We start from the raw sequence: 26042 nt of genomic DNA, 5'->3' as shown, positions 1-26042 counted from the left end.
CAAAGGCCCCTCTTTGGCCACTGATTAGCTACAACAGCCTTCCCCAACCCGAATGCCCAGGCTATGTGGACTAGAAACTTTAACATATTTCAGGTAATTTTTTTCAAGATTAGGAGCTTACTCTGCTTACTTTGTTGTAATTCTCCAATAAAAAACAATAAAATAGAGGAGCACATTTTACTGATGGATTGATAGAAGACTCCATCTCCCTTCCCTTGTTCTCTGCTCTCCACCTGTCCATCTTTTTGTTATCATATTGATCTTTTTGCTACCATATCGATGTATTCTTGTTGTGTTCAGTGGTGGGTTTCTACCAGTTCGCCCCGGTTCAGGCAAACTGATAGTGGCGGTGGTGGGAGGCTCCGCCCACCCGCCCGGACACCATCACCGATGCTCTGCCCATGCGCAGAAGCGCCCCGCGCGTGCAAAGCAAGCGCGCACGCGCACACACTCCCAGTTCCAAACCGGTAGCAAAGGTAAGTGGAACCAACTACTGGTTGTGTTCCATTTCATTGTTTATTTTATTATTATTTTACTTCTGTTTACACTCTTTTCATTTCTTCCTTTTTACTTTTGTAAACCGCTTAGAGAGTAGGAGGGAAATACATTTAACAAATGAATAAATAACAAATATATGAAACAGATCTCCTTTTCATTTATTGCAAAAAAAGTTATTTGCAAAATAAGCAAAATCTGAAAACATATAAAAGTATTACAAATTTGTAAAAGGAAATATTTTTATAGGAAATTTTAAAAATAACGTTGATGCTTTGATGTTACTTAGCTAAGCACACCATAAGATTTATTCATGGAGCAGGTAGAAAATTATTGCTTACCTTTGGTATACTGTAATATTCTTTCTACCAGAACTGGGTACTTTGTGATTCTTTGAGTGACTAGCAAAATGCATTCTGGGATTCCTCGACGCCGGGCCAAAAGATTGCTGTTCCGCAGCTTTAAGAAGAGATTTCACTTTTAATATACAGCTTTCAAGTTTGCGAGATCTTATAAAATGTCTCTCAGATTTTAAAGCCTCTCTGCTTGGGTGAAGGAAGAGAATCTTCTACGTATTTTATTTCTTGCTTGAATCCATCTGATATTAAGCTATTAGTCACTTCATTTTGCCATGTTATAAGGCTGATGCAGGAAAAAGACTAAGGGATTTTATAATTAATTTTGAATAAATTATCTACAGTGGATTTGGCAAAGGAAATGGCCTGGGATGGTAAAAAAAATAAAATAAAAGTAAAGATGGCTAGAGCCTTTTTGATAGCAAGACTATCAAAAACCCATCTCTTTTGTATGTTTATCAATGCTGCACACCAACACAAAGGGTTGGGCTTCAATTGGGCTGCTGTGATTGCCACTTTGACTTTTTCTCCATCCCCTCATGGAAGTTGCTGGTCCCCCACTCCAATGAATCACAAAAGCCCGTAGGTGGTCTAAACATCCAGAGGAAACAATAAAAGAAATAAAATACTAACAAAGCATATTGTTATATGTATATAATTTTTTTAAAAAGCTTTTATTTCTACTATGGATCCCTCCCATTGGAATGGGATAGATAATTTATTATCTTATTTGTAATTAGGTACAAATAAGCCAACAGCAAATAAGCCAATGCATGTAATTGTGTTTTTTTTTAATTATTCAAATAATCAGAAACACTAAAGATAGTTCATTTTGTTAATTTTTTTTAATAAGGCTTTAATGACAAGCCCTGTTTTGAAATGAAAATAATGGTGTCTATAATTACTTTAATAATACTTTCTACTTTAATAAAAGTAGAAGACAACTTCTATAAAAGAGCTATGTGTTTATTTATTTGTTCATTTTATTCTATTAGTACAATGTCCAATTCCTCTGCCTTAAAACATTCAATGTCTTTTTTACATTGCACGAAATTTAATGAGTTTTATCCACCACAGAATAAAATATAGAATAGGAATGGATTTTCCCTTTGCTTAGAAACTCACTCTCCACTTTGAAAACCTTGACAAAAAGTAAAAAGTAGGAAAACTGTTTTGTATAAATGGAAACCTCTTATGTGACACAGGATATATATATCCATTGGCTGCAATTCTTACAATTCTGAAAGTATTACCCACCATACTGCACTAAAATAGAGCCATCTTGTGGTATAATTAGGAAAAACTATTTTTGAACTATTAGAATTCTAAGCTAATATGCTGTACCACTTCTCATGTTAACAGTTCTCCTAAAGTAGATAAACTTTTGTGCAACTGAGATAGATATTATCAACTTACTTTGATGAAGTTCTGGAATTTTTTGTTTTGCTGCAATTCTTTAAAAAGGCTAACTGCTTCTTTCTGGTGACTACAAAACTCCCCGTAGATTGTCTTCATTTTTCTTGCATTCTCTTCCGAAAACTGAAAAATAGTAACGACTCAACTCACCAAACAGATTTCTTTCCCTTCGCCACCAATCTATTTGGAGCAGTGGAAAAGCATTTTGGACTGGGAGATGTCACACAATTGCTAGAGAAAGGGAAGCATTTCAAACACCTTGAAAATGTTGGCAAAGGAAGGTTAAGGCCTTCCTCTTTCAGGATTATCATCTGTTTAGGGGAGATGTGGTTGGATCAGGATCGTAATAAATGGATATATAGATAATCATTGCCTTATCAAGGCAACAGCGGCCACAATTTCCATCACTAAGCAATTCAATCGTAAAGTGTAATAACACAGGATGGCATCCCTTAGCAAGGGCAATCCTGACAGTTCCAGTTGTTGTCCTAAGTCCAGGACCACACATGTCATTAAGTGGGAAAAGATGAGAGTACCAGTCAAACAGGTGCTAGCTGTGGGTGAGTATTGGATATTTCTGATACAGGCACACATGGAGGGGGCGGGGTGCCTCAGGCTGGGGCTCTGGAGTGTACAGGGGTGCTGCAGGAGTATCACAAGCAGGCATGCCGGAGCATGGGCACGTGTATGAGTGCTATTGGTGGGGGGGTGCTGTGGACAGGTACTACAGAATGTAGTATGGGAGCAATTTCTGACTTCCTGCCTACTTTCCCTTGACTTTGCTTTTGGAATGTCAGCAGAAAATGTTGATCATGTGACCGCGCTGGGCATCAAGCGCCTGCCTCGTGATCACATCCACTGCAATGGTCAGAACAGTGAAGACTCATCATAAAACCCCCTTATTCAGCCATATTTTAACTCTGAACAATTACTAAGTAAGTGGTTTCTCTTAGAATGACTATATCTTCACAAACACTTTGTTGAAAGTATAATTCTATTCAGTGCTCTACCTGCTGCACAAGGACATCTCCAATTTTGCTGATCACAAAATTTCTGTCACTTCCCTCCTGACTTGAGAGCTGTCGCCTTTCCTTCATCCTACAGAAGAACTGCTGGTGAAGTTCTAGCAGTTCATCTAAGCAAGGGAATATTTTGTCCACTGTGCTATGATCCAGCTGTAGTTCTTCTTTCATCCCTTTTCTGAATATTTTGGACATGATGAACAGGGTATGGATGTGGTGCACTTCTGTTTGCATTAGTTCTACATAAAAAAACATAAAATTAAATGTCATGGTAGATATATTTTACAGTAGATTTTCTCTATATTTATTTATTACATTGAAGATCCATTTACGAAATGAGGGATGCTATCAGGACATTAGGGAACACCTAAGGTTTGCAGAAGTATAAATGCATCTTTAGCAAGAAAACAAATTGAAAAGAGGAGATGGGGATTAAAGCCCACAGAATCTAAGTATATACTCAAAACTGTGACAAACTGCTTGGAACAAAATAACATGGAAAGAAAGAACACAATGCAGCACTGGGGGGAGAAAAAGTCATGGCTGTCTGCCTATAATCCTAAATAAAAGCGCTCTGCACTTATTCAGCATATCCTACCATTCTGTCCAAATACTCTTATTAGAAGACAGCCAGTTTGGTCTAGTGGTTTAGGCACTTAGATGTTTGATTAATTTGATTGCCTTTGATGAAGTGACTAAAGCACCAGGCTAGAAAAAACTGTGAGTTCTAGTCCTGCTTTAGTCATGAAAGCCAGCTAAATAACTTTGGTTCATTCTCTCTCTCTCTCTCCTCTCAGCTCAGCTGCCTTAGATGTTGTTGTGGAAAAAATAAGAGGAGCAAGCAGTGGTGGGATCCTTCTGGTTTAACAACCAGTTCAGTGATCGCGTGCTTTGTGTGTGTGCGCGTGCCAGTCACACTCTGTGAGCATGTGCACAATCTGCTCTGCTGCCCTAATCATCTGCAAAGATAAAGTAAGTAAAGCGCGGGGGGGCGGGCAGTCTCAGCTGATCGTCGGAGCTACCGATTCACCCGAACCCATTCAAACCGATAGAATCCCACCCCTGGGAGCAAGGATTAGATATGTTCACTGCTTTGAGTTATTTATAAGAAATGATAAAGGTGGGTTAAAAACGTCTTTAATTTTGTTTTAAAAGACAAACAACAGTTTATCAGATTACTGCACAACCGAGGAAACATTGAATACAAATGGAGTATGGCTCCTCTCACTTTCTCAGAATGTTACAAAGACAAAAATAAAATATAAGTTCTGAAACTAGCGTGCATTTTTTAATTTTATTTTCACTATTGATTCCAGCATATATTTTAGATTACAATTCCTATTATCAAATCCTGCTGGTAGAATATATCATATCTAGTGTGAGCGCCAAATTAGAAAAGGCTGTTTTACATTTTCTCTCCCAACCATCTATATAGAAACATAAAGGATACTATAGCAAACTAACCAAAGATTACATCTTGTCGCTTGATAACATCCTTTTCTTGTTGGTTACAAAACCAAGGCTCTACAACCAGACTCCAAGATTCTGCCTCAAATTCCAATGTATCAGTGCTGAGGTCATTCCATAAAGAGGCATCAACATCATCTATAACAAGATAAAAGCCATTCTTAAACATAAAAAATAGGCAAGTTAAATTTAGTTACCAATTAAACAATTAAAATATATTCCAGGATTGGTTTGTGTGCTGATTTTTAATACTTCCAAGAAGTACCGGTAGTAATGAATCTATGAATCTGGAGATATAGTTATGAATTTTTAATAATGTTGCATATCTTCAGTATAAAATCCATTTTTTTAAAATGGTAGCATTTAATGGGATGCACTTTACTTTAAAAATGGAGATCCCAAAATGAATAAGAATGTTATATTCTGCTAAGGAAAAACTTAAGTGTCACTGAGTTTGCAAAAGGTTAATCTTGTTAAGGGGGAAAGAATATGATAAACCATATCCAGTTTCACTACTCTTTATCTGAAAATCTCTTTGGCATTGCTTGGAAACTTTGGTGAGCACTTATGAAGGAACTAACACTTCATTCATTTACTTCCTGCTCAAGAAACACAATAATCCTGTAGTACTGGCAAATGTATATTCAATTTTAAGTAGACACTTTAAAGGAATACAATGATGGCACCTGTTAAAAATTTCCAACATTTTTAAGTATCTGAAAAAAAGTTTTGATCAGCTGTACAATGCTAATCTCTAAATTTTGAGCCATGTCTCATCATAACATGAACACCAATTAATCCCTTTTATTTTTTTTTAATGTAGGGTAGTTCAATATTGTTTGTTATTAATATCATATTTTTTCGTGTGAATGTTATCACACGAAGTTCCCAGTTTACCTTCAATTATAAAAGAGTCAACAGATGAAGCAGACCCTAAAGTTTGCAGCAGCTCTTCAGAGTGTGACCTAGATCTCCAAGTGTTGGTATTAGTATCTGGCTCCAGTGAGGACATACTCTTTCTATGGATAAAAAAAAAAATATCAGAGAAATATAGTGTTTCACTTGGAAAGATTTTTTTAAACTGAGAGACATCAGAAACTGTTGTCTACCTTTCAGATGTTGTACTTGGAACGCTTCTGGATAAGGAGTGTTGTTGCTGTAATGCTTCCTTTTTCATAAGGGATACTCCAATGGGAATTGTGGTAGAAGGCAGAGTTGCCAAGAATGCTGGCTGTGGAGTATCTCTGAATGATAGATCTGGAAAATCAAAAAAACGGTGCTAGATTTTAGCAATGTATTCCATCCATGTGTTAGAGACAGACTTATCTCATATGCCGAAAATCCCCCAAATCAGGAGGAGTCTAGTAGCACCTAACAAATTATATTAAAAGCCATAAACTTTTGTGAACTAAAGCTCACTTCATGAGATGCATGAAATATCCCAGGATCAGATTCATCTCAGAAATATTGGAGAATAACTGCCAATCTATTTAAACAATATTGTCTTTGACAGTCAAATGTATGACTGTACAGCTGCTTCCTATATTCCTCCAGTAAATAGCTAATAAAAATGTTTTTACTCATCCATTGTATCCTTTGATTGGTATACATTCATAACATAACATAAACTGCCTTTGCAGCCACATTCTAAATCTAATATATTAATAACTGTCCCACTGAATTTAATGTTATATATATATAAGTAGACATATATCAAATTGAAATATAACTAAAAAGTCTTTTGATACAGAGCATGGATAAATATTTATTTTTCAAAATGAAATACTATTTGCAAATATTATTGTAACACTGCAATATTTTAGATTTATGAAAAGAATATTGTTTCTATTTCTATCTGTGATTACTAAAACACATTTCATAGCTCCAATTTTAGCATTCAATTTCATAATTTTTAAAATTGCTTTAATACTTCTATCAACTTACACAAATGAAGTTGATGGAAGTATTATCTGAAGAGTTCATGTAGTTGTTCAAAAATATTGAACAGTATTTTAAAAGTCAAAGTTTTATTGTAATCTGTAATCTGGTTCAATCAAAATTGGAGGAAAGTCCAATTTTCCAAGTCTTAATTTAGAGCTAACATACATAATGAGCTGAGGGACATCGCTAGTCTCTGAATTGCATATTACAAACCACACTTAAAAATGAAGGAAGTCAGGGCCAAAACTAAATCTGATTTAAAATATGTTAAGCTTAAATACCATTAAAAGTCTTAATATGATTATTTATATTTAATAATTTCATCTTTCTGCGAGATTAAAAATAACAAGAACCTTTGAGATGATTTAGAATAAATGAGCTGGAAGGGGTCGTCGAGGTCTTCTAATCCAGCCCCGTTTCACTGGTTAATTGTCCTCACTGTTAGGAAGTTTCTCTTTAATTCCAGGTTGCTTCTCTCTTTGATTAGTTTCCAACCATTGTTTCTTGTCCTGCCCTCTGGTGCTTTGGAGAATAATTTGATCCCCTCTTCTTTGTGGCAGCCCCTCAAATACTTTAGATTACAAGGGCCACACCAAATAGTTGGAAGGTTACATGTAGCCCAATAAATAAGAGTGATAGATTGGGTATTTCTGCTTTTAATGTCTGTTTAATTTAACTAATTTAACTATTGAATGTATGCTCTCAGAAGTTATGGTAAAATTATTGTATGAAGGAAAGTTGATAGTGAAGCAAGTGAAAAATATTGGATTAGAGTGAATGTGTTCAGTTTATTCTGAGAAGTGTACTCAAAGAAAGACCAAGAGATAGTGGAGACCCATAAAGAAGATGGAAGGATGGAGGGAATTTTTGCCAATGTTCGTTTGCAGCTCTCCAAACTATCTCTTCCTCTAAAATAAAGGAATCCGATATTCAAAGACAGCTTTGTTTATGAGCTAAGAAAGGCATTAATGGAAAGGAATAAATCAACAAAAGCTGTCCATTCTCCCAAAGAGCCACTAATAATAACAAAACATGAAACAGAACAGAAAAAAAACAATTTACATTTCTTATCTTTCTTACTCTTTAACTTACTTGTCTGGACAGTTTGTATCTTGTTCTTAACATAACTTCTATCTTGCAATTTCTGGTAAAGAAGAATGTTTTGATTAATATGAATTTTATTAAATATATTAAATATGAAGTTTATTTAATTGGTTAAATAAATAAGAGATGATTTAATGTTACTACACATATGAGATCATATTTTATTGAAAGATTTTATATTGACTTATGATGCTCCATTTTTTACATAACCCTAATAGTGAAGTTGCAAATTGCTAGAATTTTGCTAATGTTACCAGACACAATAATTAATATAAATCATTATGTATTTTAGAATCTTTGACAGGCGTTTTTTAAAAAACTAATACTGTTGGGAAAAGCCAATAATATTGAACTGATCCTATTCATTGAATTTATCTCATTCTAACTGGTGTACACTAGGGGGCGATATTCCTCTTTGTTCTACCTGATAATATAAACAGCCTCTGGATTTAACAAAACAGGAAGATGATGCTATTCATACCTTTGTTCCATTACAATTTGAATTCTCAGTTTATTATGCTTTTGCAATGATTTTGAAGCAGCTACTTCACTAGTCTAATGTACAGTCACCTGAGAAGCCAATTTCAAATCCCCAAAGGCAGTAAAATCTTCCACCCAAACACACACCCTTTCTCAATAATTAATCGGGATATGAAGAGAGGCAGAGACAAAGAAAGATCGGGCAAGTCTGAGTCATGGACAAGGCAAAATTGTGGACAAATTCCTGTGACTGTTTATTTACCATGACATATGAACCAAAATCCCATGTTCATTTCTTCCGAAGAAAATCAAAATTCGTGATAAAAAGAATGGCTTCTAAGTTTGTAATAAGCCAGCATTCCTCTTTTCCACTTCATGCAGAAAAACCATGGGTCTAATTTTTAGTTGGTCCCACATGGCAAAAGGTAGTGACAACTAATTAGTAGTGTACATACTAGTCACATAACTAGCAAATCATAGTAAGCAAACATAAAAAAGGACAAGTCATTGTAATAAGGAAGCCTAAACAAAAAGATTGAAACAAAATGATCTTCAGAGTAGAAACAAAGCAACAAACTTACTAAGCAAGAGAGTTTAGGAAAATATAAAGGTTAGTTACTCTTACTGTATCTATTTGTAATGATTTTATTACCACAACTAATGCCTTGGTTTTTTTCCCCTATAGGTCAACAATAGTTACTCACTTGAAATGCTTAGCTTAAATTATTAAATTATCTTATCTTTTCTTTTATGTACACCGAGAGCATATGCACCAAGACAAATTCCTTGTGTGTCCAATCATACTTGGACAATAAAGAATTCTATTCTATTCTGTTCTATTACTCTAACATAAAACTATAGGTAGTCCTTGCTTAACCTTCACCCATTCTGTGATTGTTCGAAGTTCAACAATTATTCGAAGCTACGATGGTGCTGAACAAGTGGGACGAACAAGCCCTCTTGGTTGCAGGAATTGTTGTGTACCCATAATCATGTAACTGCAATTTGGATACTTGGCAATCAGCTCACCATTATGACCTTGCAACATTGCACAATCATATGGTTGCCATTTGTGATCTTCACAGCTCGTTTCTGATAAGCAAAATCAATGAGGAAATCAGCATGAAGTCACTATTAATAAGGGGTGAAAAAAATGTTGGGTGATAATTAAAATGAAATGGTAAATTTTGAGACCTCTGTGTAAAAGTTTAAGAATATAGGATAGATTGGGTTTAGAAAACAAGAAAAATAGAAAGAAATTTTGATTAATAAATTGAAATAAAAATTGAGTTGTATACATTTGGAAATTAAGATTTGTGGTGATAAAATTGTAAGGTAAATATATAGATTAATAGAAAAGATTGTTTTTGTGCTTAATGTTGATGTCAAAAGGAGCAAGGGATAAAAAATGTAGGTAAAGCAGTATTGAATTCTGATTTATAATTGAATTTATAATTGAATATAAAAAGAAGTTTTGCCTTAGTAGGAGATTAGGATGTATGATGAGATAATTGGAAAATTTATTAAGATGTTGGAATTTATGTTAAAATTGTTTGTTTCTCATTTGTTAAATTAGTGTACCCGTTTGTGACCGGACCAAGACTTCGTTCTTGAAAAAAATTTCTTTTTTATGTTTATGTTGGAAAAAATAAAAAAATATATAAAAAACAAAAAAAAATCATGATCACATAATCTTGGAATGCTATGATGTTCATGATTTGCCTAATGACGGTAGCTGGGACTGCCAGAACTTCTGCCATAAATTGGCATGGTGGCAATTGCTTAGTGGTGGAGTTTTAGTCCCAATTACCATTGTTAAGGGAGGACTACCTGTACACCCAATAAAATATAGATTTCTTGATATGTTACACTCTAAAATAACAAAATAGAAATAAAACAGTGTAAAAGTGAGCAATGACATCCCCAAGTAGTCACTTTAAAACTTACTTTTGTACACACAGGAGCACAATCCTTACAACCTCTATGCACAATTGCATTGCAATCTGTAAGGAAGCAAAAAAAAATCTCTCAATTGCAATCTCAGTTTTAAAGCATTCAACTTTCATCTAGAAGTAATCCTTGTCCTAATGTTTTCCAGCTGTGATGACTGGTTCCTTCAAAAGGGTTGGAAAAGTTATATAAATCGGCAAAGACCCAGCTAATTTTCACTGAAAGGATAAAGAAGTACAGTATGTCTTGGATCTTAGGCCAAAACCACTCATCATACAGAGCAGGAGGTTGCCATCAAGAAAACAACCCCATCTACGTTTATATTATGAGAATCAACTATTCTCAAGTATTATCCTGAGAATCAAACTAGGTGAAATTTACTGATTGATTGATTTCAATTTGTTATAGCCGCCCAGTTCAACAGTCTGGGTGGCTTACAAAATTAAAAAAAGAAAAATAGTTGAAAACATAAACTCTGACAGCTCAGACTAAAACAACCATAACAGTACAAGCCTGATAAGGACCATGCAAATAAATTAATCCCAGCCAGGGACCAAAGTCAAGTCTTAAGGGCTTTCCAAAGCCCCTCGCAAGAGGCAATCAGCCATATCTCTGGCGGGAATGGGACTACTTGCCACAGCCAACTTGCTGTGCCCAACTCACCATGGCCAACTCGTCGCAACCAACTTATCTTGGCCAACTCACTGCGGGACAACTCACTGTGGGACAATGTAACAATTCTATTTAATTATTTAAAATAAATAAAAATATTTTAATTTTTGCCATTCACATTTTATTCTTGTCCTCCTTTTGCATCATTTCTTTAATGATTCTATTCCACCATTTCTTTGATATTAGTGTAAGTCGTGTCCTGGATCAAGCTGTCCTGTGGCAATATGGCCATAGCAAGTTGTCCTGTAGTGAGTTGGCCGTGGCAAGCTGGCTGTGGCGAGTTAGCCGTAGTGAGTTGACTGTGGCAAGTTGGTCATGGCGAGTTGGCCATGGTGACTTGTGATAGACCCTATCTTGGACAGGAGCCATGACAAAGAAGACATGCTTTCCTTAGTCCCACAACATTTGATAAAGGGGAACTGGAATGTATCCACTCTGCTCGAACATACCAGGTAGGCAGAAACAATTGGAGAAAGGTGATCCCTCAGATATGCCATCAGTGATGGGTTGCCTCCGGTATGGACCAGTTCGCAAGAACCGGTCGTAAAACCGGCAGGAAGCTCCGCCCACCAACCCAGACATCATCAGGAAGCTTCTGCGCACTCCCGTTGCAAACCAGTAGTAAAGTCAGTAGAACCTACTCCTGTATGCCATGACCTGGAAACAGGTCTGTCTGTTTACAGTCACATCAGCCCCAACTATGTTCAGACTGAGTGATCCATGTTTGAGAAGGCAGAGAAGCATGAATAAACTATACTAAATCTCCTCAAACTATTTTTCTTTCAATCTCTGGGCTCATTTCATCTATTGGAACTAATCAGGAGGAATAAAAATAAATGCAGCCTTAGGCCAGAAGAAGGGTTGGGGATGGAACTGATTTTTTGAGAATGTTCACCAGTATTCACCTTATAATTTCTAAACAGATCTCTCGGACTTCATTTTGTGGAATAGCTAAAAGAAAACATTTACAACTCTTAAGTTTACTTGGAGATATATAAAGATGAAATTGATTTAAGGGAGCATCTAACACAAAACTATGTAAACCCAGCAACTGTTCAAGGCACAGGTAACATTAGATGTTTAATATGCTAATTTGTTAATATGGCTTTATTGTGTTGGACACACCTAATTAAAAGATCACTATAGCTTGTGAAGTAATAATCTTATGGATTTGTGGGAGGAGTTCCAAATTCAGCTCCAACAGCTCAGAACTAGAAAAGTTCTTCCTAAAGGCACGACAAACTGCTGCTAGTCAATATAAAGATAATAAAGTCTCCAATGTGACAATGGCTGAATCCTGAGATTTAGTACCGATGATACAAACATTGTATTTTGAACTAAGCAAATTATTCTCAAATCAAGAAATAGAACTGAATCTACATTTAGTCATGTTTCAAGTAATCCCACGACAATTTTACTTAAGTTAAGAAAATTGTACGTTAGTTAAGAGACTTAAGTAAATTATGGTTCTGGGTCTATGATCTGTTCTACACATGACTAAGTTTGGAACCAATCTACAAATACAAGCAACTTCCTATAACACAGTTGGGGAAAGCAACTTCTATGAATACAAAGTATAAGTTACTTACAAGAACACTGTAATGATTCTTTCCCCAAAAGTGGTTTCTCACATGTGAAACACGGCATTACTCCAGCATACGATCCAGAAACAAAGTGATGTCTGTTAGCTTTCTCTTTTTCTTTGGCATCTTTGTTTTTTGCCTTAATAACCAAAATGGAAATTACAAATAAATACAAATTTAGTTTGCAGTGTGATACAGCATCAATATCTCCAGAAGGAGTCAACTACCCCACTCAAAAGAAGCAATGAATAATCTTTTCATTCCTCTCCATTTTGTAGAACAATATTCCATAGAAATCATATTCTTACATGTTTATATAAACCATAGTAGAATAACCTCATTCAAATAACATTTGATCTAAAGCGCCAGATTAGAAACACGGAGATTCTGAATTGTAGTCCCTGCCTTAGGCATGAAAGCCAGTCATACTCTCTCAGTCCAACTCACAAGGTTGTGGTGGGAAAAGAGGAAGACAAGGAAGTAGTATGGTTGCCACCATGGGTTATTTTTAAAAATAATAAAGGCAAGATAAAAAAAAATCTAAACAAAATAAAATGAATAATAACCTTTACTTTTGGAAATGCTGGATATTGTAACAAAAGGGAAACAAAAGTGAATAATCATTGAAAATGAGCTCAGCACTTTCTGAAGGCTATATCATTCAGAGATGTAGGGACCATCTTAAGATAATTCTGAATATCTTCATAACCGCATAATTACACAGGACTATAAAGCCCTACATGGCACGGGCACAGGGTACTTGCGGGACCACTTCCTACCGGCCTCCCACTGCCCAGTGTGGTTACATAGGGCTGCCCTCCTCCGGGTGCCATCGGCCAGACAATGTCGGCTGGTGGCCCCTGGACTGAGGGCATTCTCGGTGGCCGTGCCGACCCTCTGGAATGAATTACCCACCAAGCTCCGGACAGCCTCTGAACTCCGTTCTTTCCGCAAAGATCTTAAGACCTGGCTTTTTACTCAAATCACCTGATCTGGTTGGGTTTTTTAGTGGGATTTTAAATTGGATTTTTAATGCTATTTAGTGATATTGTTTTTATTGTCATTTTATACTTGTAAGCCTCCCCGAGTCCTTCGGGAGAAGGACGGCATATAAATTTTAATAAAATAAAATAAATAAAATAAATAAATATATATGACACTTTTCCCAAAGTAAGACTTTGTAAAAATCACAATGGAACAAAAGCAGCAGATTGGAAAAATATTGACATGAACCAATTTTTTAAAATGTTCCCAAACTGTCCCAAAATCAGAAGGGAAATATTTAGCACAAGTCCCCCCACCCAAAAAATCCCCTCTGAATTTTATCAAATTCTGTCCCTTTTCCCCTTTAATTTATTTAGCCTATCATTTTCGGACAATTGAATGATAAATCCCAAATTAACATAGAGGATATCATCATTTCACTGTAGGTCAATGGTTCTCTTGTGCTTTTTTTTTTTTTTTAATCTGTTGCAACTGGAAAATGTTTTCTATTCAGTATATCCAAAGAAATATTTCTCATTGTCAAGTTTAAAGAATTGTATTTTAGTGTCCATCTTTTAATTGCAAGCACAATTTAGCACTCATAATATTTAAGATTTTTTTGTTGTTGTTCTGGTCGGGTGTTTTGGTTATTTTTCCCATAGTGCATTGATCACAAATTACCTTGGACTTATTTCGTGTACTGGCCATTCTATTCATTAGAAAACTGAATGTTCGGCTAACTTTATATTTTTCAGATTCTGATTTTGTTGGTATTATGTACTTATCCCATTCTTCTTCTTGAATCCTAAAAATATACCAGGAAATATCTTAACAAAGTAAAAATGCATAATTAAATAAAATATGTGACATTATAGAAGTCATAAAATACAAAAAATAAATATCCGCATTCTTATATCTTATTTAAATATGGAACAATTTCAGTATACATGCATTTCCGCATTTTATCCAGCTATCATTGCAAGTTAATTTCAAGTAGCATATTTGATAGATGCTGAAATTCTTACATTTTTCAAGTAAACAGCATCAATCTGGCAATTATTACCAATAACCAAATTTGTGTGTGTGTGTGTGCGTGTGTATATATACAAACACTTAAAACATACCTTTTTTCTGACTGTTCATGCAAGCTGAATGCATGTGATTCTATAAAAGAAACAATGTTTAAAATAATTATATTTTAGCAGTCAGTAATTGTTGACAGCATAAGATTTCCATTTAAAAATTCATTTGTATTCCTTCCATTTAAAAATTACTATTGTATACTAACATCCCTGAAGTAGCAATAATAACAATAACAATAATAATAGCTGAAAGATTATGGCATAACCTCACTGTTTATGTGTTCCCAATGGTTATTGACACATCAGGTCCCATACCAAAAAACTTGGACAGACTTAGAAAATATACGATTTGACAGAATTTCCCTCTTTCAATTACAAAAGGCCACAGAGTTTGAATGCACACATATATATACTAGACCAGAGGTCTTCAAACATGGCAGCTTTAAGACTAGTGGACTTCAACTCCCAGAATTCTCAGCCAGCATAGTGGCTGGAGAATTCTGGGAGTTGAAGTCCACAAGTCTTAAAGCTGCCATGTTTGAAGACCTCTGTACTACACCGATACATCACAACGTCCTAGAACTGGCAGCTGTAATTTCACATGTTATGTATATTATAATAATAAATTGCAGAAGACTGCTTACATCCTGCAACAACACCTTTCATATTATTAAACAACATCTGCCTAGCCCATGTTCTCAAGGACTCAATAGGTGGGCAAAAACGCCAAATCCTGGATGACTTTGTGAACAATCATAATATCAGCAATATCCATCTTTAGCCCCAGAAATTAGTTTTCTCTTTCCAGGCACATTATTATTGTGGGGAAAATTGGGACCATCTACGCTGTCTTTGCTCCTGAACAAAAGTATTCATATAAATTTGCTCCTCTATCCTGGTCCTGTTAGACCTCTCAGCGGCTTTTGATACCTTCGACCATGGTATCATGTTGCACCGGTTGGCGGGGTTGGGGGTGGGAGGCACCGTTTTGCGGTGGTTCTCCTCCTACCTCTCTGACCGGTCGCAATCTGTGTTGACAGGGGGGCAGCGGTCGACCACGAGGCACCTTGCTTGTGGGGTGCCACAAGGGTCGGTCCTCTCGCCCCTTCTGTTCAACATTTATGTAAAGCCGCTGGGTGAGATCATCCATGGCTTCGGGGTGGAGTTCCATCAGTACGCTGATGACACCCAGCTGTACATCTCCACCCCAAGCCACCCCAATGATGCCCTTAAAGTGATGTCCCAGTGCCTGGAGGCCGTGCGGGCCTGGATGGGGAGAAACAGGCTCCAACTCAACCCCTCCAAGACCGAGTGGCTGTGGCTTCCGGCGTCCCGATATAGCCAGCTGACGCCATCGCTGGCTATTGGGGGCGAATCACTCGCCCCCACGGAGAGGGCTCGTAACTTGGGCGTCCTCCTGGACGCACAGCTGTCGTTAGAAGATCATTTGGCGGCCGTGGCCAGGGGGGCTTTTTATCAGGTCCGCCTGATACGCCAGTTGTGCCCCTTTCTAGATCGGGACTCCCTACGCACAGTCACTCAGGCACTCGTCACTTCCCGCCTGGACTACTGCAACGCTCTCTACATGGGGCTCCCCCTGGGGTGCACCCGGAGGCTCCAGCTGGTCCAGAACGCGGCCGCGCGGGGGATTTTGGGGGCGACGAGGCGCTCCCACGTGACACCTCTCCTGCGCGAGCTGCACTGGCTCCCGGTGGTCTTCCGGGTGCGCTTCAAGGTGTTGGTGACCACCTTTAAAGCGCTCCATGGCTTAGGGCCGGGGTACTTACGAGACCGCCTTCTGCCACCAATAGCCTCCCACCGGCCAGTACGCTCCCACAGAGTGGGCCTCCTCAGGGTGCCGTCCGCCAGACAATGTCGGCTGGCGACCCCCAGGGGGAGAGCCTTCTCTGTGGCGGCGCCCGCCCTCTGGAACAACCTCCCCCCAGAGCTACGTACAATAACAGACCTCCGGATTTTTCGTCGGGCCCTGAAAACCCATTTATTTCAACTAGCTGGGCTGGCTTGAGTCAAATTTTAAACGGATTTTAAATTGGAATGTTTTAATTACGGCCAAAATTATTTAATTATTTTAAACAGTTTTTTTTAGATTTTGTATGTTTTGTATGTATGTCTTGTTTTTACTTTGGCTGTTCACCGCCCTGAGTCCTACATTGGAGAAGGGCGGTATAGAAATTTAAACAAATAAATAAAATAAATTTAATAAGCAAATAGTCCTCCTTTTCCAAAACCTCAGTAAGATACTGTATAACTAAACTGTACAAAAATTCAAGATGCACATTATAGGGAGAAAATTTAATGCATCCGTTTCATCCTGCCCATCTTCACACAACCATAGTTAGATATAAACCTGATTTAGAAAAAGGTGAGATATGTGTGAGTAATTTGAATCTTGCAACTTAGAAAAAAAGATTTCCTCTTATATGAAAATTATACTTAATATCCTACTCTAAAGTTAATTTGAGGCTGAATAAACCATGCTAACTTGCACTAAAAATATAAGAATATTAAAATATCAATGCTCACCATCATTTGAATCACATTGAATAAATTCCTGGGCACACTGTGGTTTGCCTAATAAGACTTTGGGTGAAGTATAAGAATATGAACGAGAACGAATTCCCGAAAGTAGAGATTCCTAAACATATAAAATAAACAGCATATTTTGAAATTTTCCTATCTTTTTCTTAGTTTTTACAAAAGTTTTAATTGCAAAACTAGATGACAATTGTGTCTATGGAAAATTCCTTTTACTAAAATTTACTGGGAAATTCCAAATATTTTTAAAAAATAATACTATGGCATTTTGGAGGAAATGTAAATGTAAATAAGTTCTCCCATCAATTAAATAATTGTTATTAATTTTATGGGAAAATAACAACAATACCTTGGACTGTAAACTGCCGGATAAAGGAAGAGATTCAGCTCTGTTCATGCTGCCATCCAATCTAGTGGTGGGCTCTGAAGCACTTAACCGTTCCCTATCACTAGGCAAAATCACAGAAGAATTGTAGGATACTGAAGAATAGCAATTATGGGATCTTTCTTCTCCATTGTCAACATCCAAGTCATCAAGACTGGAACTGGGAGCAAAGGAACACAAACATACAATAATTTACTAGAGTAGCTTACAGTAGTTATATACAATAAGTAAAGTGTATTGTCCTTTCATCCACTCTACCTAACCTTAAGGTAAAGGTAAAGGTTCCCTTGCACATATGTGCTAGTCGTTCCCGACTCTAGGGTGCGATGCTCATCTCCATTTCAAAGTTGAAGAGTTCAACAAAGTTGAACTGTCCAAAAGTTGGACAGTTTGCTCTGTCCAAAGACGTTTCCATGGTCATGTGGCCAGCATGACTAAATGCCAAAGGCGCACAGAGTGCTGTTACTTTTCCCCCAAAGGTGGCCCCTATTTTTCTACTTGCATTTTTTACGTGCTTTCAAACTGCTAGGTTGGCAGAAGCTGGGACAAGTAATGGGTGCTCACTCTATTACACGGCACTAGGGATTCGAACCACTGAACTGCCGACCTTTTGATCAACAAGCTCAGCATCTTAGCCAGTGATCCACTGTGTCCCTCTCTGCCTAATCTTAATCATAGTTAAAATAGCTGAAGAAATCTAAGAAATTAGTGGCATGTCTTAGGAAAAAGGAAGCATTTCCCTGAATGTCAAAATATAACTTTAGTCAAAAATCAACAATATATCAGCAAACACATCACAAAGCTCACATTTACTGTGGCAGCATGAATTCAGAAACAGAAAAACAGTGATGGGAAATTTTAAATATGTTTCTCTGAGTAGGAAAGAGGGAAATGAAGGGAGAAGGTTCTGAAAGAGTCATTCTTGCTTAGTTATGTTTGCTTAGTTATGTTTTCAGAAAACAGAATAAAGAATATCAGAACCAACAGAACAGATGCATGAAAGGTTTTGTAACCCTATCCAACAAATTCCTTTCCAAACCCATGCAACCCATATTTATTTTATAGAACAAATACACATATGAAAAGAGTTACTGTTTTTATAACAATGCAAATCAAAAGCAATCACACACCTTCGTTTTTTAATAAAGGGATAACGATGATTCCGTAGATTACTAAAACCATGTGTCTTCTTTAATGGCATGTAAGAACCTGAGGTATCCAAGCTAGGTATCATAAGCGATGATAGATTTTTGTTGCCTGGAATATTTTCCAACACTTCTGGATCTTTACTTGCATCTGTGTTAGTTTCAGAAGTACTCTGGCTGTTATTAACGTATCTGACACCAGCATCTTCCAACTAAAGTATGGAAATAAAATTATTAATATTAAATACAAAACAATGCAAAATGATGTAAAACTAAATTCAGCTGTTAGAACCATCAAGAGATATTAATATCCCAATAGAAAAAGTTCAGTGGGATCAGGAATCCAGTGATGGCAGAATATACTCTTAGTGCTATGCTCCAAGAATTCATTCAATATCTATAATGATATTATCAGGTATCAAAATGAAATAAAAATATCTGCAAGAAGGAAGCATACCAATTCCTCAGAAAGAAAACACTAGATAGCATAGGTAAGTAAAAAGTACATTTTTTATATTATTATTGTTATACAAAACCTAAACATTTTAAATTTTTTCGGCCAGAGGTTGTAGAAAAAACGCTTTTAAAAGTAAAAAAAAAACAGCCTCTGATGATCGTGTGAGTCAGCTGGGCATAGGGGGTGGGAGCGCAGGGATTTTTTTACCGGTTCTTCGAACCACCCGCCGCCATTGCTACCGGATCAGGCGATCCGGTCCGAACCGGGAGCATTTCACCCCTGAACCCACCCCTACAATAGCACTACTGAGAATTGTCATCCAGCAACAACTGGAGTGACAAATCTGGCCTAGGAGAGGGGGGGCATAAGTGTATGAGACACACATAAAAGAGAGAAGAGAGAAGAGCATACAACAGATCAATTTGGATGGGTGCATGAAATGGACAAAAATAAAAGAAGTGAAAGGGATAACTTGTGCAGGAAATTGATGGGCAGCATATAGATGATGAAATAGGGACACAGAAGACATTTTTGCACAATTCACTCGTAGTTAAGGGGAATGAAGGAAGAAGGCTGAGATTTGCAACCGAAACCAATGCTTGCAGGTCTTTTCATGTTTTTTTAACTTTTAAAAGTTTTTTATTGAATTTATAACTGATGAAAATTAACATCAATCAGTCCCAAAATGAAATGTCATGGCTTAGTACATATTAAGAGCCATTTCAGAAGAGCTAAGTGCAAGGTTCTTGGTATCCTGTTTAAACAAAAGTTTTTAATTTTACTCTTCATCTTTTAAAAAAGAGAGCATTTTAGTCCAAAAACTTTAAGTATCAATACTATACAGGCTTGAGAAAAAGCAGAGTCCACAAACTGTTGTAGAATTATGAAAAGCTCCTCTAAAATTAGTGGAACTTCAGCAGGTAATTATTGGCCAACACATTCGTGTGTGTGTGTATGTGTGTGTGTGTGTGTGTGTGTGTGTGTGTGTGTGTGTGTTGTGTGTGTGTGTGTGAGTTAACACGCTTAGGTATAAATGATAAATATTTCCCTTATTGCTTCCCCTTGAAATAAAATAAACAAATACTAATTGTGCAATTCATTACTTTATATAATCATATACTTTCAATAGCCATACGTAGCTAATCTCAATATACACCTGTCAGTCTTACCTGATCTACTACCATGCGGTTTGCATACACTTCATCATTTCCATTTAGCATAGCAGAAAGTTTGGCTGCTGCAAAGAAGGTGGAAGGATTTGGTCTTCTCCTATAAGCTTCAAATGGGGAATATTGCTGAGCTGGAATAAAATAATAGGAAAATTTATGATAATTCAGAAGAAAAATATAATTTTGATGAAATTATTCATGTTTTTGTTTCAGGAGTAGAACAACTGAAGTAAGAGGAGTTTATCAGTCTGTTTTTTCTTCCTCCTCTTCTCATTGTTGTTGTCACATTCAGCCTTCTACAGCAGGGTCATTCTATAGTACTCATTGGAGCATCATGGCCTCCAGATATACTATTGGTCATTGCTGGTATAGAGTTCTAGGAGTTGTAATCCATCATATTTGAAGATTGGGAAATTACATAAGGAATGAATTATTCCTAGAATTATCTATGTTTGGGGTTTATAACAGTGATGGGAAACTTAAAGCCCTTCTTGACTATAGTTTATAGCGATCTAGTGTTGGAGAATAGACAACTACTGTATATTTTTATTGATTGATTGAATTTATTTGCCACCTATCTCATATCGAAAAGACTCTGGGTGGCTATGTCTTGAAAGAGTGAAACCATAATTTAAAAGTAAACTGAGTCTATCTACTTTGTAGCCCTTAGCTAGCCAATGATCACCAAAATACTGCTCATTTGTCCTATCTAGCTAGCTCCAACTTTTCCAATAAGAATTAACTATTATAAATAACAGCATGAAATGTTCCTTATCATCTCAATCACATAAGAGGAAGGCTACCACTATAATTACTGTCATCAATGAATCTATCAATATGGGCATAATTCGGATTAACAGAAGTGCTTAGAGCAGTGTCTGGGTCTACTAGTTCTGGGATGGAGGCAGGATTGCATGATTTTTCTATTTTATTTCATTTTTTTAAGATCAAGTGAGATTTTTAAAAACAGGAGGAATCTGACCAGCAGTTTTTCCAAACTAAAGGAGTTTCACAACAGCTACAAATTCTGATTCTGGTGGACCTTCTCAGCTTCCTTTATTCCCTTATCAGTGCAACACAATGTTTTTCCTGGACTAAGATTGTTTCCAGGATATGCTTTGAATTTTAGTTAGTTGTTTCTCCTTGAACTTGGCTCTTCCACATTCTCTGCATGACCCATTGCAATTATGCCAAGTTGTGAAGGAGATTTAATAATGCAACAGGTGTCTCAGCTGCTTATTATTTTTTTAATGTTTCTACTCTAACCTTTCAAAATGGGCTTGAAGACAGCAGGTAGAATCATTTGAGAAGGAAAGAAAAGGAAGTAAAATGTTAAGTAGTAAGTACTGAAATCTCAGTGTATCCTACATTGCCTGCCAACACATTTGTTTCCTCATAGTTTATTCATTCAGGATATAATCTGTCCAAATAAACAAGGAGCTAACCGAACTGAATAATGAAAACATTGTTTTATTGTAGCAGAAATTAGAGGTTATCAACTAGTCAATAGTACTAAGTAAATGAAATCACCCCTGGGACTGGAAGACAGAAGGATTAACTCTTTCCTCCAATGTTCTTTCCTGAAAGGGTGTTAATACTCCTAATAGTTCTATGAGGAGAAACATACATTTCTCCTCGTACCCATTTCTCTCATCTCTTTTAATCCCACTGAATGGCATAGGCCCTTATTAACACTGACCATTGAGAAGTTTATGTGAATAATTTTATGAAATTGTTTAGGATTATATGCATAATATATGTACACATGCACTTACAAAATATTTTAAAAGAGTGAAGAACACAATAATACACTTTAATACCATGATTAACGCATGCAAATAATGGAATTTAGTTTCCTTGTACTGGTATATCTTGCATTTAAAAAATTAAAATTAAAGAAGAGTCCATTCAACTTCATGATCAGAATGTTCACTTGATGTTTTAACACATAAAAATAAACAGAATTAATTACCATCTTTTTACTTCTTTACTTTTAACATGGCCAATTTAGTAATTTAACCAGCAAACAGAAATACCATTTATATACTTATTTTAGAAAACATGTATGCTCGTTCATCTTATAACTCTGAGCAATCACAGCAACAACAAAAATAAGTAAAATAAGTAAACATACAGCAACATCCAAAACAGAAACAGCATCTTCCAGCACCACACTGCAATAAAACTAACAAGAACCACAGGGTTTCAGATTCACCTTATTCCAGTGTCTGGGGGAAGAACCAGTTTTTTAAGGCCTTCTGAAAGACTAAAAGAGCACTAGAACCAGAGGTTAATAAGGCTCATGCAGTAATGGTATAACATAGGCAAAGCAAGGGGCATCCGAAACTATGCATACCACTATATTTGGGATCATCTGTAATTTCTCAAATTATTTGATTTCTACAGCCACCTATCTCAATAAGTGACTCCAGTAGCATAATTTCTAGATGGTCTTCAAGGGAAATCCTATGAACAACACATTGCAGTAATCCAATCAGGAAGTAATGAAGTCCAGGAACTGGCACAACCAATGCACAAAATGGTTCTATGCAAAGTGCCCCTCCTGGCCATGGCTGTCACCTGCAGAGAACCGGTTCTGCCTGGGAATTGCTACCCTGTCAAGAATCAGAACTAACACCATTCTGGATCTGTGCTTGATTGGCGGGAAAGCCATTTTTTCTTGCTAACATTGAGCTAGACCTGGTTCCTGCTAAATTCTAGACACAGGGTCAGCAACTAAGCAGCCCCCACCCCCTGCTCAGCCAGGAGTAGAACTGTATAGCTGGTTATCATCAGCATACTGATACCACAATGCAATGAATTACCTCCCCCAGTAGTTTCATGTAAATATTGCACTGTCTGAAATTTTTAAAAAAAGTATTTCAGTGGAATGTTAGCAGAAATGTCCTGATGGTTAGCGCTATAAACAATAGAGCAATCTAATGGAATAAGCAGTAATTGAAAGAGAAGTAGATTGCGTTAGATAACCTGTAAAAGTCTCTTCCATCTAATACGCTGTATAGGATGACTAATATTACAAAAAGATGATTAAAACCATCATATCAGATGGAATATAGAAATAACATTAATGGTTCTCTTAGAAGGGCAATGATGGAGTTAATAAGCAATTCATGTACTAAAAACTGTAGTAAATCAAGACTCTGGAAATGAAGGCCCTGCATTTTTTTTTTACTTCATGTGTAATTATTAATTTCAAAAGCTATTAACATGCCACAGTGACAGACATCTCTCCCTCTTGAGACCAAAATCTTGCTTTATTGTTAGCCAAAACTAAGTTAGATTTAGAGAGTAAAATACTGCCATACCAGATAAGGATTCTTCAGTGATTCATCAGATTACAGACAAGTTCATAGGGTGAATTATCTAGAACAGTGATAGTGAAGCTTTTCGGCATTGAGTACCCAAACAGGAAAGTGCGCACCCATGCCAAAAACCCGAAGACCAGGCACCAGAAACCAGAAGAACAGCTGGCGACAGCTAGCTATGACAATCTATGACATAGACAACCTATGACGCGTGCCATAGGTTCGCCATCACGGATCTAGAGGCTATATTATTTATGTCTTAATTAAAATTAAAAATTGGCAATCTATTTGTATTTGAAGAAATGCTATGTAATGACTTCACTACCTGCCCACATTAAAATAATTTCAGTATTTCTTTGCTTCCCTAAATTTATCACACTTCTATACAAGGATTCTATGCAGTCAGAAACCTCCATGTTTCTCTGATGGCTTGAAAGGCTGAACTGCTTTATTTCCAGCTCAGCTGCAGTATAGCTGCAGGTAGTGAAACTGGTCTGTGGGAAAAAGCTCCGTTTTGTCATTGCGGGAGTGACCTGGAATGTGAAAATGAGCTTGGAAAATTGGGGGGGGGGGGTGTAAGAGAAGATTTGAGAAGGTGCCTAGGGATCAAATAAAAGGGGGAGGAACCTGCAACTGAGTAATAAGAGGAAGGAACATAGAAGAAATGGCGGGAGACTTTTAGACTTCCAAGATTCTGTTACTGTAGCCTTACAATAAAGTAATTCATCTTGTGTTTCTTTCTTATCTACTTGGAAGACTGTCAGGGAAATTCCTGCCTCTTCCCATGTTAGCCTTTTGAGGTAGTCCAGATCAGTGGTGCTATTCAGCCGGTTCTATCAGATTTGGGCGAGCCTGTAGAGGCGGCTGCAGGAGGCTCTGTCCACCTGCCCGGCCATCATCACGAGGGGTGGGTTCTACTTACCTTTACTGCCGGTTCGCAATGGGAGCTTCTGCTCATGTGCAGATCATCAATTATGATGTCCGGACAGGTGGGCGGAGCCTCCCGCTTTTACTACAGGTTCTAAAGAACCGGGAGCAACCCACCACTGGTCATGTCCCGTTTTTGACGCTCTGCGCACTCCCATTTGTGAACCTGTAGCAAAGGTAAGTGAATACCACCCCTGGTCCAGATAAGAAGCATAATCTTGAGTACTATCTCTATGTTTATTCTACATTAGCAGAATGTTGCAAGACCAAAAGTATTTCTCCCCTTCTTTCTTTTTACTCTCAGAAAACTAGGGAGAGTCCCTTCTGAAATGCTTCCCTCTCCTTTTGTGGCCTAAGAAATCTTCTCCACACTTGCCCTGGTCCACGGGTCTTCCTCATAACCCCCAAGGTTATTCTCGTATACTATTAAACCCCATCCCCATCAGCTATAAGAAAAATACTAACTTGAAGCTTTCAATCTCTCTCTCATTATTGCCAATCAGATTGGCTAATAGTAAATCTTATACATAGTTTTGTTAATTTTCAAACAAGCCAGAATATAAAACATCAAGCTGCTTTCTTTCTCTTTTTGGCCAGAGTAAAGGAGCTGAGATTACTTTTTTCCAGCATTCTTATTGGCTATATGGAGTAAAAATGGTGGCACCATATGACCGTTAGTACAGGTTGATATATTTTCTTAACATCTGCATTATCCTACAATTGAGATCTATCAAAATATTATTTGAGGGAAAGTTGATAGCATGTGATTCTTAACTGCAAAACTGATTGGGTCGGACTACTACTACTACTACTACTACTACTACTACCATAATAAAATCTGCCTATCCAAGACCTTTGGGAGGGACTTGATAGGTGGATAAAAATGCTAAATCCAGTCTAAACATCTGACTGACTCTGTGCTGAACCACAATAATAGCATTTGATAGATTATACCTGCCCTGCAGAAATTGAGGCAGATGTTTACATCAAGTCAAACAAACTGTTGAAGAAGAAAAGCATGAATTGCCTGATTACATAAAAGACAGACAAGAACAAGCACTAATGCAAATTAAAAATTAGAACTTACTGAATGTGCAGACACAAAACAGGAATATGGAAATGTAATAAAAAGAACATAATGCTGGCAAGGAAAAGAATTACAATTTTTACAAAAGATCAAGGGGAGTCGATACAGTTTTAAAAATTGAAGCTATTATAAAATAACAAGATCGGCAAAATATAAAGAAAATCAATACAAAATGTTCTACCGGTGGCATCTGGCTCCCTCAAGATTGGCAAAAGTATATCCAAACTTAACCCCAAATTGTTGGAAATGCGGACAGAAGAAGGGTACCTTCTATCACTCATGGTGGCTGTGCTCAGAATCGAAAAAATATTGGAATAAAATAAAAATTGGTTACAGGAAATACCTGGTGCTCAACTGGAATATACACCAAAATTGTTCCTTCTGGGGATAATGAAAAAAACTTATGATAAGAAAACAAGACATATGATTCTACATATA

General features: G+C 36.9%; 1 protein-coding gene across 1 annotated transcript in view; it reads right to left on the bottom strand.

Annotated features, from left to right (window-relative positions):
- ARHGEF28 (Rho guanine nucleotide exchange factor 28) overlaps positions 1-26042 on the bottom strand; it is a 150847-nt gene that overhangs the window by 31094 nt on the left and 93711 nt on the right. The window contains exons 9-23 of the mRNA XM_070934551.1: positions 20265-20395; positions 18624-18850; positions 17458-17653; positions 17097-17208; positions 14595-14634; positions 14152-14275; positions 12493-12625; positions 10229-10284; positions 7790-7841; positions 5866-6013; positions 5654-5775; positions 4754-4894; positions 3278-3528; positions 2268-2390; positions 837-954 (exon numbers count right to left, since the gene is read on the bottom strand). Of these exons, the coding sequence (XP_070790652.1) occupies positions 837-954; positions 2268-2390; positions 3278-3528; positions 4754-4894; positions 5654-5775; positions 5866-6013; positions 7790-7841; positions 10229-10284; positions 12493-12625; positions 14152-14275; positions 14595-14634; positions 17097-17208; positions 17458-17653; positions 18624-18850; positions 20265-20395 (1974 nt within the window). The remainder of the gene's footprint in view (positions 1-836; positions 955-2267; positions 2391-3277; positions 3529-4753; positions 4895-5653; positions 5776-5865; positions 6014-7789; positions 7842-10228; positions 10285-12492; positions 12626-14151; positions 14276-14594; positions 14635-17096; positions 17209-17457; positions 17654-18623; positions 18851-20264; positions 20396-26042) is intronic.

Source organism: Pituophis catenifer, unplaced genomic scaffold (genome assembly GCF_029215685.1).
Source record: "Pituophis catenifer annectens isolate HBS135680 unplaced genomic scaffold, rPitCat1.0.hap2 SCAF_2, whole genome shotgun sequence".
Classification (NCBI taxonomy): Eukaryota; Metazoa; Chordata; class Lepidosauria; order Squamata; family Colubridae; genus Pituophis; species Pituophis catenifer.
This window is presented reverse-complemented; position numbering and strand designations above follow the sequence as displayed.